Source organism: Python bivittatus, unplaced genomic scaffold, assembly GCF_059951505.1.
Source record: "Python bivittatus isolate LINGU-HERP-01145 unplaced genomic scaffold, Pbiv_v1 ctg000850_np1212, whole genome shotgun sequence".
Taxonomy (NCBI): Eukaryota; Metazoa; Chordata; class Lepidosauria; order Squamata; family Pythonidae; genus Python; species Python bivittatus.
The window spans coordinates 65,611,921-65,623,249 of record NW_028277112.1 but is presented as its reverse complement, the minus strand read 5'-3'; the positions used below and the strand labels follow the sequence as shown (position 1 = coordinate 65,623,249).

Below are 11,329 nucleotides of genomic sequence, written 5' to 3'. Positions count from 1 at the left end.
TATACAGTCTCTGGCTTTTATGCTAGATCTGCAATCTATAATGTCCCTTGTAAATTTTAATGTGGCTGAGATTGTGGATATAACTGTGAGGAAAAACAAGCAACTGTAGAAAGTTTGTTTAATTATAATAATATTTACCCAGATCACATGAAAAACAAAATGGAAACACTTGTAGCTTTTTCCAAAATTCTAAATTGGGGGTTTCTTTATAGGATTTTACAGTGACATGGCAGCAATTTGCTGAATTGTCATATTTACCAATATTAGGAGCAGAAAAAGTAGCACGGTGTAGAGGGAGGAGATACGTAAGAATAGAATTTACCAGTTATAGGAAATTTGTTTCTGTGTTTATTGAAGAGTTGCTGATAGGAAGAATGAGACTGTGATGCCATCCAACCCTTTCTGCTGAATGTAGATGTCTGCTAAGGTTAAGGGTATATTTGATGTGTCTGCTAACAGGTCTCTGCTTATGTATGTGTTGAAATAACTGACACCATGGGGACAAAAGGAGTGTCGTCATTCTTAAATTTGCGGTCTTACCTGTGCACTTTTAATTAGACTACTGGAGAAAATTTCACATGTAAGCACATAGCTTTTCATGAGTTCTGGCACACTGCTTTTAAAAAGTTATGACACAGGAAAACATGCTCCAGTATCTATTCTGTTTTATTTGAAAGGCAACGAGGCCCAATTAGAATTGACTGGGGACAAAAAGTTAAATCCACCACATTTAAAACAATCTATATTAGCTTGAATAGAATAGCTTCTCATAGTTTAAGTTCACTTGGCATATTTTCTCCTTTCAAGCCAGCTAAAAGGTTGTTGGCGGCCAACACTGACATTGTATTCCTTGTTGAATAAGTGGCACTTCCAATATGAGGCAAGATTACTGTTTAAGGCATGAGAGAGAAAAAAAGTATCATTAGTACATGCTACATGTTAACTGTGAAAACACTTTAAGGCCCCTTGTTAAATTAGCGTGTAAAGAAAAACAATGCAATGCCAGCTTAGCTGCAGCCTAAACGTGCCAAACTATCTGAGAGGCGTTGCAATGATTCATTGTGAGAAAATCAGAGTGTGTGTGATTTGGGGACGTCTGCTTTTTTTCTTTTACTCTACCAGCACTGATACCTTGGGAAATACTAGACTTATGCTGTAACTAGAGGGAGCATAGAGAATTACAGAGTATAGGATTAGGGATGTAGAATTATCTAACAGTTCTTATATTTTAAAATCAAATAGGTTTCTAGCCCTTAAAATTGTGAAGATCTGCTCAACTATGTCCATACTTTCTCACAACCACAGGCCTCTATCTGCAAACTCAGTGCAATAAAAGTGAATGAGCCAGTATGTTGGTTGATGCCTACCAGCCACCATTTCTATATGAAAAAAAAGTACAGAAGTACCAATGCAAATTAGATAATCTTACCACAGTTCTTGAGAGAAAGAAGTGGATTGTCAGTAGGTAGAGGTTCTGGGGTTGTAACATCTAAACCAGCTGCGGCAATTTGCCCATCCACTAAGGCTTCATAAAGATCATCCTGGTTGACTACTGCCCCCCTGGATAAAACAAAGATAGATGGGATTTATATATACATTTATGTCCTATAAAAGTATTTTACAAGAAAATTCCTGATTTTGTACTCTTGTGGATTTTGGCAATTCAGAAATAACTATGATGTTTTCCCATTTCAGCATAACCTGCCTTAGGTACCTTCCAGATGTAATAGATTTCAGTTCCCATAATTCCCAGTCAGCACTGTCACCAGGTTGATTTATCATTCAGTCAATTTACAGTTTCTTAAGAAGTGAGCAACCTACAGGTCACAGAGTGCCTCACTTGCAGATCTCACAGCAATTTTAACAATCTTGGACTTTTTAAAAAACTTAAGGCACCCTAGCATTCCTTAAATCTGACCTTAAAACCCCCAAAGTCAGGTTGATTTTTCACATTTGGGGATGCTTAAGGTACAAGCATCCTAACTCACTGCAAGATTCAGTGCTTATGAAAAACCCCTCTCAAAGCCTTCAAAACAAAACAAAATTTCTCAAACTCACCCTGCTAACCCCAATGATCATGTATCTCTGGCCACTCAATTTGTGGCCCTCTTGCAGATTACAAGGGGATTATCAGTCCCTGCCTTTACAAAACGTTTTGCTTGGCTTCGTCCAAAACAATTTCAAATATATAGGAAATCATAAAGGGTTCCTTTTCCAATGTTCAAATCAAGAACAGCAATGCTGATGTAAAAATGCTGAGGATCAAACAGAACCCTCCTCTAAGGTGTAATCATTTCCTACTTTTAGCTTGACATACACTGGAGGAAAGTAGTTTGATCTCTCACTGAAGTAGCTGAGGGATAAACCTGAACGATCACCATTTGATTATTTTTAATATGGTGCTTAAATATAATGTATGTGTGAAGAAAACTTTATCTAGATTTGAATTAACTAAGTAACACAGCATTCCAATAACATAGGAAGAAGTAAAACTACATGGAAAGATAATCACAGCAATGGTAGTATCCTCAAAAAAGGTGGAACTCTAGTCCATGCTCATTTCCCCCCCCCCCCTTACACACAATTTCATGTCACTGAAACAGAAAGCAGCAGCTGCTAATACAAGAATGGAGAAACAACGTTTGAAACATGGGTTGAAATATAATCCATTTTCCTTTTTCAGCAATGGAAAGAAACTTAACTATAAAATTGTTTAAGCATTAGCTAGAGATTGTTTGAGATGCAACCTATAGAAGTTACTACTAAATAAATATATAGCAACCAGGGGATATTGCTAGTGAACACCTTGGGCAGTTTCTGCATTCGCCCTTTATTTCTGTTAATTAGAGAATCATATATTTTTAGGTAATGTACCTGATGTGGTTTGATCACTAACAAGCTATAAAGTTTCCTGCCTTTCTTGGTGTTTTTTTTTTCCTTTAAGAAGACTCTCAAGATAACCTAATGATCATCAAGATCTGATACAAAATATTCCAGGTAGCAATCACAGGGACAGAAGGCTTGCTGTCTTAGGAATAACGTAAATATGATTTAAACAGTGACATTACGGACAATGATATACTGTATCTAACTACCCATAGGATATCCTGTTGGGAATGTTTACTTACACAGGTAGACATTCTTCTTCAGGTTGCCTACTTAATGAGTCACCCACCACACAAACTGGATTTCAACCAGTTGAAGAAAGCTGATCTAATTCCATAAATGGACTATTGGCCAGAGGCAATTTTCTCATGACAGATGCAAAACTGAGAAAAGATGGGAGCTGTGTGCTATAAAGAATACAGGCAAATCTGTGTTGATTCAGTGGTATAGAAGTAGAATGAATAAATAATGGGATAATGAATATTCTATTTTTCACCTGCTCGTATTGATGAATACAGATGTTTTCTTCATCTTAGAAAAGAATTCCCGATTGCACATCCCTTGGGTATCAGGCATCAGAGAACAAGTTACAATGACAAAGTCCGACTCCTCCGCTAGCTTGTCAAGGGGTACTTGTAAGGAGAATGAGAGAGATTACTATGAATTGTTAAGAGGCTAGCTTTCTTTTGCTAGCTCTCAGCCACTTGTTTTTCCAATAGATTAGTTAGCAAGGAGACTTCCCAATGAGTCACATTTGAGCCTAAAAAAATTTTCTTTTAGTACTTTTTTTTTTTAACCCTTCAGTGGTCAGATCAAGATAGACAACTGTAAGGAGAGAGTTTCTTGTACTAGTTTTTAGCCATAAGGATGCAGTGATGTGAAGAAATAATTGCAGCTGTATGTTTTTCATTAATCAACAACCGCAGGAATAAAAAAGGAAAAGTAATGATCCTGGTATTTAAAAAGAACCCAATTAACTATTACTTTTGAATTACTTAGCTGGTCAGTTTTGAGTCACTGTAAATCAAAAATTTAAGGGTCATCCAATTTATCCTGTACTTTGATGAGTTATTTTACCAACTCCCTAATCTCCTGCCACCATCAAATGTAATACTTGTTCAACAATGATCCTGGCTTGCACTGCCAACCTGGGGTAACCACGTTTGATATTCTTAAGAGAAGCATGACAAAGGTCAATGGAAATTAACACATTCTTATTTTCCTTCTATTCATATATCAAATTATTTAGAGGATGGAATCCATATTCCTTTTTAAGGAAAGGCCTGTACTCCTCTTACTGTTAACATTTTACAATTCCCATCATAAATACAGAAATTAAAATTTAGTCAAATCTCTCCACATGTTAATCAAGTACATCCCCAAGACTTAGTTCATATAAGTCTTGTTTAATCTCTTATTTCATTAAAGTTGTTTTCTATTCTTTAAATGGTTTAGAAGAATCACTGGACAAACAACATGTGTAAAGGAACTCGTGTAAATAAAATACAACTCTCACCAAACTCTGCTTTTAATTCCACAGCAGCTTCAGGTTTGGGGTGATGACCTGTATACAAAAACTTTTTGACTCCAAAAGGTTTCAGACGACATGCTACGGCCTGCCCTAGAAGCAGAAGGAAAATATAAAAAATGCTTCAGTCTTGAAGTGGTACTTGTAAGAAATGTATAGTCATTTCAGAAAAATGTACATATACCAAAGGCTTTTTGCTTATACCATTTTTCCCCAACATGGCACCCTTCAGATGTTAGAGTTCAGTTCCCCAGATGCCTTCCAAATAGGCAAAGAACTGCACTATTAGCCAGACAATTAAGGAAAACATTTCCAAAATTATAGACGTAGACCACAGCCATGTTTGATGAATGCACGCATCATGCTAAGAGTGGGAAAGTACTTACCTATGGATGTTATGCTAGATGATACCGCAAACCACAACCATGTTCAACAGTTGTCTTCAGTGTTGGCCAGTGCCCCAGCTTCCTTTGTGATAGCTACCCAGCCAAAATTACAGCACTTACTTATTTGCTAATCTCAACTCACTATAATCAGCTCTAGTCCAACAAGGTACTGTTGGTTGCCCCAATACATTTAATGGATTCTCATCTGGAGCAATATTTGAAAGTTTGAGATCTGAGTGGCAGCGATGATGAAATCAAAACACAAAGACCTCTTCTGGGGTAATAGCTATTTGTTTAAAGAGTAATCCACAGGAGAAAGTCCAATTTGCGCTAGAGTTGCGATAACATGAATCAGTCAGTTTTTAAGTTCAAGTCTCCACTTTTGAAAAGATGGCACAACTGTACCTCTCCATTGCCTGTGCTTGCTACTGTAGATACTCAGTGAACAACAACAGGCAGTGATTTGAGGTTTGAGTTGAGCTGCCATTTACTTCTCCCAACCTACCAATGGAAATCTTGTATATATAAAGGATATTTGAGTTTCCAGGTAGAGATTAAAAAAAAAAAAAAAAAGGATTACCTATTCTTCCCAGCCCTATAATCCCAACTGTGCTGCCTGAAAGTCCATAGCCGCACATCCAGAGAGGCTTCCATGTTGTCCAGCCTCCGCTGCAACAAAAATCAAAATGCAAAAGGGACATTAATGGATTGCTTGAAAGATGCCAGTACTATTGTTACAAAGTTCTCCCTGTGCAGTCCAGCAACAGTCTTACAACTGTTTGCTGTTGCAAACTCAACCTTTGCCCAAAGGGGAGTTGCTCCACCAACACCGCCCCCTGAAATAGGTTACTATAGTCTGAAGAGAAACCAGAGTAGTCTCTGACCCCTGATAATCTCCCTCCTTGGCCATCAGTGTCAGTGACAGAAATAAAACACATTATTCACACTGAAACCCAATATGGCACCTGGTGAAGACTTCTACCCCCAGAACCTTTCTGGACACGCATTGACTGGTGGCCTCCACTGCTGGCAGGGCTGTTTACATATACAGACAACACTGGCCATTTCCCAGCAGGTTGGGACCTCTCCATCATAGTTCCCATACACAGGAAAGGAGACAAGCCAAATTGCAGACACTCACTTCTTCGCTTCCTCCACCGATTCAGGCAGCCTGCGAGACGTTGCTAAGAGTAAAGCTACTGTCAGCTCAGCAGTGGCATCTGTCAGGATGTCTGGCGTGTACCCCACACGAATCCCGCTAGAATTTTAAAAAAGGAGTTGTTCTTCTCATTTTCATCACCATTTCTTTGATGCAGGCATTCTGAAGGCAGGGTAGTTAAGCACCTTAATCATATAGTGCATAGGTCAAGACAGCAAAACTCTTCCCCCATAAAGGGATGGGAGTAATCCCTTCAATAAATCCTTTGTGTGTATGAGCTAATCCACGGAGCACCAACAACAAGATTTATATAATAAGATAAACGGGAGAAGAGGTGCATGAGTGAACTGGCCATGGATGGGCCGATGGACGGGCCAATGTAGCATAAAATAAATAAATAAATAGGAAAAAGTGTTCTGCTTCCCCTTTGACGTAACTGGCTTCTGAAGACGAATTTATGCAATATAATAAAATACAAATCCTTTTTAAAGAATAAATTAGAGCCATTAGTTAGGGACCAAATAAGCCAAGAGGAATATTCTGAAATAATCATACTTTAAAACCAAAATGGGAAACAGTCTAACCATGAGGCGAGTAACTCTAGATCTGAAAAGGACACAATCCTTTGAACCTCAAAACCCAAGTGGCTTGAACTTGAGCCCCAACCAAGGATCTTATTATACAACTGGTGAGGTTTACACAAGGACAGCCTTTCCTTTAAAGAGACTGAGCCCAAATTATTTACACTTCAGCTGCTGCTTTTCTAGGAAAAAACAAAACAGTTTTTAGTGGAAAAAAGAGGTTGGGCAGACTATCTCTCTCAAACCTTCCGCTATAATTCTCTCCTAATCTCCCCCGCTCTGATGTAAAACAGCTGAATTTTAAGAACTAGTAGTTTAATGATACAAGTCTTACCGTTTTTTAATTTCATCAATCGCTAGATGGTCATAGCCCACTGACAATGTACTAATTACTTTGAGGCTTGGCCCTGAAAAAAATGAAGACTGTATGCTCAGAACAACAGTAATTAAGATGAAAGCAAACTATTACTTATGAAATGGCACATGACAGTTTATATTAGCCTCATCACCCAGTCAACTACCATGATATCCCCAAAGACTAGCAAGCAGCAATGTTTTTCAAGGTGTCTGCCTTCTTAACTAACAAAATGTACAGAAGAGTTTGATAAGATTCCCTAAGATCATCTTTTGGGGAAAAAAAATCAAAAGATTTAAACAACTAATGGAAGCCCACTTTTTAGCTAACTAGGTCTACAAACTCCATTTTTATCATCAGTTAACAAAAACTTAGCTCAGCCATCAAAATCCACTAACCTGAATCAATCAGTGGAATGGTAACCAATAACTAGTTAATGCCCAGCTATCTTCCTTATCCCAAACAAACATTTTTTAAAAATTGTTTTCCTTTTAGTTTGCATCCAAAACTAGCAAACCACAAACCCTCAGTAAGATTCTGGAATATATAATTGTATCTAAATTGAGCCAAACACTTATTTTTGGCAAGCAGTCCAAATGATATATTGTTAACATAGGAGACATCTGTACAATTCTATTTTCAGGCTGAAAAAAAATTGCCACAGCAGTGTGCTTAGGAAATGTTTAGCAAGTCTCTTTTTTCTTTTCGGCCCACTAATCAACTGCCATCTTAAGCAGTCAATGCATGTTGGTAAAAACTCAACACAAAAAAAACTGTGCACTTGGACAACCTCTAGTTGTGCAATAGGAATCCTCTCCACAATCCTGGAGGAAGATCCAAAATCCCTTTCCTAAAACCCATGTAACACCTGGGGGGGGGGGGGGAGAAAGAAATGAACAGAGCCTTCCATGCATACTTAAAGCTCAATAATAAAATACACTGAGCAGTTGTGATACGTAAGTCAAATCTACACAGGGCCGAGTTCCATGTATGCAGTCCTAATTCAGACATTATGGCTAATACATGGACATCAGGCTCAAGAACAGGCTATTCAGAGGTGCTCTAAGTGCCTATTCATGGATTCAAATAGAGTCAAAACGGCAGGACCTTTTATATGCAAACAAACCACCATTTAAGGGAAGGGAAGGAATTTGTTCTTTTTATGTTCAGCACTTCATAGAGGGATGGGTTAGAATTCTTTGACATTAAGGTTGATTATATTTAAAGACCAGGGCCAGAATTTCATTCTTCAGTGGATGGGCACACAGAAACCCAGAGACATGAACGCAACATAAAATCAGAGGATTTAACAGCACATCTGGCTCAGGGAATGTTTTTCAGATCCAGACTGTCTGGCCAGATATCCTGAGGGGTTGGATGCAAGCTTTCACAGAAGGAAGGAGATAGGAAGGAAACAAAGCTAGAGTTGGATCCAGTCCCAAGCATCTGAGGCTTCTCCTCTTAAATGAATTTAAAAGCGCCTTGAAGACGCTCCCCGAGTCTAATAATTAACATCAGTTCCTTGGAAGCTACTTATTTATTTTTGTAGAGAAATCTTGTTATATTTTAATGTATATTCTATTTCTTCTAGTTTAATATTTATCCTTCTTATTGTAAGCCACCCAGAGTCGCTTTACAGTGAGATGGGTAGTGACAAGTTTGAAATATAAATAAAATAAATAAATGACAAAACTAATTTTGCTCTCCTACAGTGAAACACTGCATTATTCCCTAAAGTTACCAATGCATCTAGTAATAATTTGCCTACCGTGTAATGTAGATTGGCGGATATTAAGCATGCTAATGTCTATAGTACCTTCTTACACACAACCCCTTTGAGCAAGTTGCAGGCCATTATCTTCTACATGCCCACCTGCTGCATCTAAGACTTCCTTGTCTATCCGGTCAGACAGGAGACACAGGAGCCCATCTTTGCCAGCCACTCCTGCTAGCAATTCTGACCGGGGGACTGGCTCCTCTGAATCCCACAGTTGGACGCTGCAACTAAAGGGGAAGGAAGAGGCAACCGAAAGTTAGATCAAGCCGCAATCTGAAGGTTGCAGCCTTTTAGTTGCTTAATCGAACAAGGACAACGAATTGTGAAAACAAATGTAAACTTTTTTTGTGGGGGTAAAGGGTAAAGTTACTTAACTTTGGGGTTATTCTGCTATTCATGTTTTCCTATCTCAGAGAATGAAACAGAATTAAAAGACAGCTGTTCCTTCTCACAATGACTCATACAATTTGATAAACAAAAGCTAGCCCTGTTTCATATTTCAGAAAAATTAAGATACTGCAAATATGTACGTGGATTTGCATTTTACAGATTGTCACAATCATCGCAGAGTCATTCCCAATAAGTTCACTTAACAGCTCCCAGGGATCAACTAGAGAAGACCCTGAGAGCGATCATCCTTTTCTGTTTGGAGGGTGGTAACAATTTTGGCAGGGGTGGGAAGGTTTAATAAAACTATTTACCCTACTATGGCCTTAGTCTTGCTGTATCAATCTGGGCCAAAGCTAGTTTAAGGAATTGTGGGGGGGGTGTCAATGCAAGAGCAACTGTGGATCCCCCATGTTGCCCTACATTAACACTGCAGACAGACTCCAGCAAGACCAGATGTTCAATCTATGTCTTCGTAGCAGAATAACCCCAAAATGTGGCCCAAGAATGGAGGGAAAAGACGTCTTGGAAGCAAGCAGTAAAATGGGAGAATGCTCCTGCCAGCCGGATCTACCCGTTGGCTAACACGGAGCGGTCGGAGCCCGCGGTTACACCTGCCCGTCCCCGCCCGCGTCCGGGAGGAGGAAGCAGCAGAGCAGGCGCCTCCGGCTTCGGCCGCACGCCCCCTCCCCCCGCCTGCAGCCCTGCTAGAGGGCGACGGGCCCATCGCGGCGGCGGCAGGCCCTTTAAGCGGCCCTGCGCTGCACCGGTTGCAAATCGATCCTGGGGTCTAATGGGAAGCGAGAGTCTGAAAATGCCCCCTTCTTTTTAAACACGCCCGCTTCGCTGAGCCGCCCAGAAGCGCGGAAAGAAAAGTTAGGACGCGCGTCCGGGCTGCAGAGTTCCGGGCGGTCCCCAGATGGCAGCAGTGGCTGAGCAGCGCCTGTCCTGGCCGCCCCGATGTTCGCAGCCCTAGGAAAGCGGGACCCCCGTCACCCTCCGCAGCGGCGAGCACCCGGCCGAGGAGGGAGGCGCCGCAATGGCCGCTCCTGCGCGATCTGTCCCAAGATCACGTCCCGCTCCTCGGGGAAAAAGGCGAGCCACGCGCCCCCCGTTCGCGAAAACAGCCCCCTTCCTCCGTTTGCCTTAGCGAGGGGAGCCTCGCGCGCTCTCGCCGAGCACACTTACGCGCCGGCCTGCGCCAAGGCCGCCTGCCCCGCCGGCGGGATCCTTCGAGTCACAAACACCTTCATGAGCTGCTGCACCGCCGCGTTCATCCGCGCGCCTCGGCCGGAGGGCAGGAGCCACCGCCGCGGCCCGGCCCGGCCCCCGCCGCCCCTTAACCCCGGCGGGAGCAACTGGCCCGGCAGCGCCCCCTGGTGCCCGTGGCCCGTCAGCTCAAGGATGCTTCCCCGTGCAGGGGCTTTGCCCGCGCGCCTTCTGCGGCGCGTGCGGGGAGTGGAGGAGGGCGCGCGGGCAACCTGCGCCTGCGCGGTCCCGGGCCGAAACATGAGCTGGGGGCATCCGTGCCTCCCATGAGATCCTGAGAGCTTTAGCCTGGGGTGAGGAAAAGAAGGAAAGAAACAAATTGAATTGCAGACCAGACTGGGCGCAGTGGAGATTTGGATTGGTAGTCTGTGGGTGTAGAATACTTTGGAGGGTGGAACAGGAATGCTTGTGCGGATGTGAGTGGGGGGGAAAGGACTGTGAGCTCTGAATCCTCTCCTCAGAGTATGTGTTTTTCCGTCCCCCTCTGATCGGCCCCGGTCAGCAGCAAGAGGCCCGAGAGAGACTGGGCATAGGAGGTTGTCCAGCAGTAGACCAGATGTTGAAGAAGACCCTGCAGCGGGAGAAGTGAGTAGTTGGGGGCACATGGCCAAAAAGCATGAACAATCCAGGAAATGGTCTGTGCCAGCTGGGATGATCAGTCTGATATTTGGGACATGAAAGCTGGTACAAATTAGAAAACGCTACTTTTGATGTGTAGCAGGAAAAGATGGGGGTGAGTTACTTTCTGGGTGGGCTGGATTTGAGCAGAGAACGATGTTGTGGGTGGTCTGTCCTCGAGAAACATTTAGTGGCCTGTTCCTGTTTCGGGGCAACCTACTTGTGTGGATCAGACTGATCATCCCAGCTGGCCCTAACTCAGCTCACCAAGTTCTAAAGGGGACATCTATGGAGATGACAAAGAGTTCATTCGGCTAGGAGCGGGAGTCCAATCGATGATTGGTCTCTATTACGGACAATTTTATTTTTTTCAAAAAGTGGAA

The 11,329-nt window shown here is 42.0% G+C and overlaps 1 protein-coding gene across 1 annotated transcript; it reads right to left on the bottom strand.

Annotated features, from left to right (window-relative positions):
- Positions 1-648: 648 nt before the first annotated feature.
- On the bottom strand, positions 649-10,491 carry GRHPR (glyoxylate and hydroxypyruvate reductase). The gene is made up of 9 exons (XM_088130166.1): positions 10,248-10,491; positions 8,769-8,899; positions 6,875-6,947; positions 5,942-6,058; positions 5,381-5,469; positions 4,403-4,507; positions 3,383-3,518; positions 1,430-1,560; positions 649-889 (listed from the first exon to the last, which is right to left on the bottom strand). Exons 1-9 carry the CDS (start codon positions 10,334-10,336, stop codon positions 768-770), a joined length of 993 nt encoding a protein of 330 aa, XP_087986292.1. The 5' UTR covers positions 10,337-10,491; the 3' UTR covers positions 649-767.
- Between the last annotated feature and the right edge of the window lie 838 nt (positions 10,492-11,329).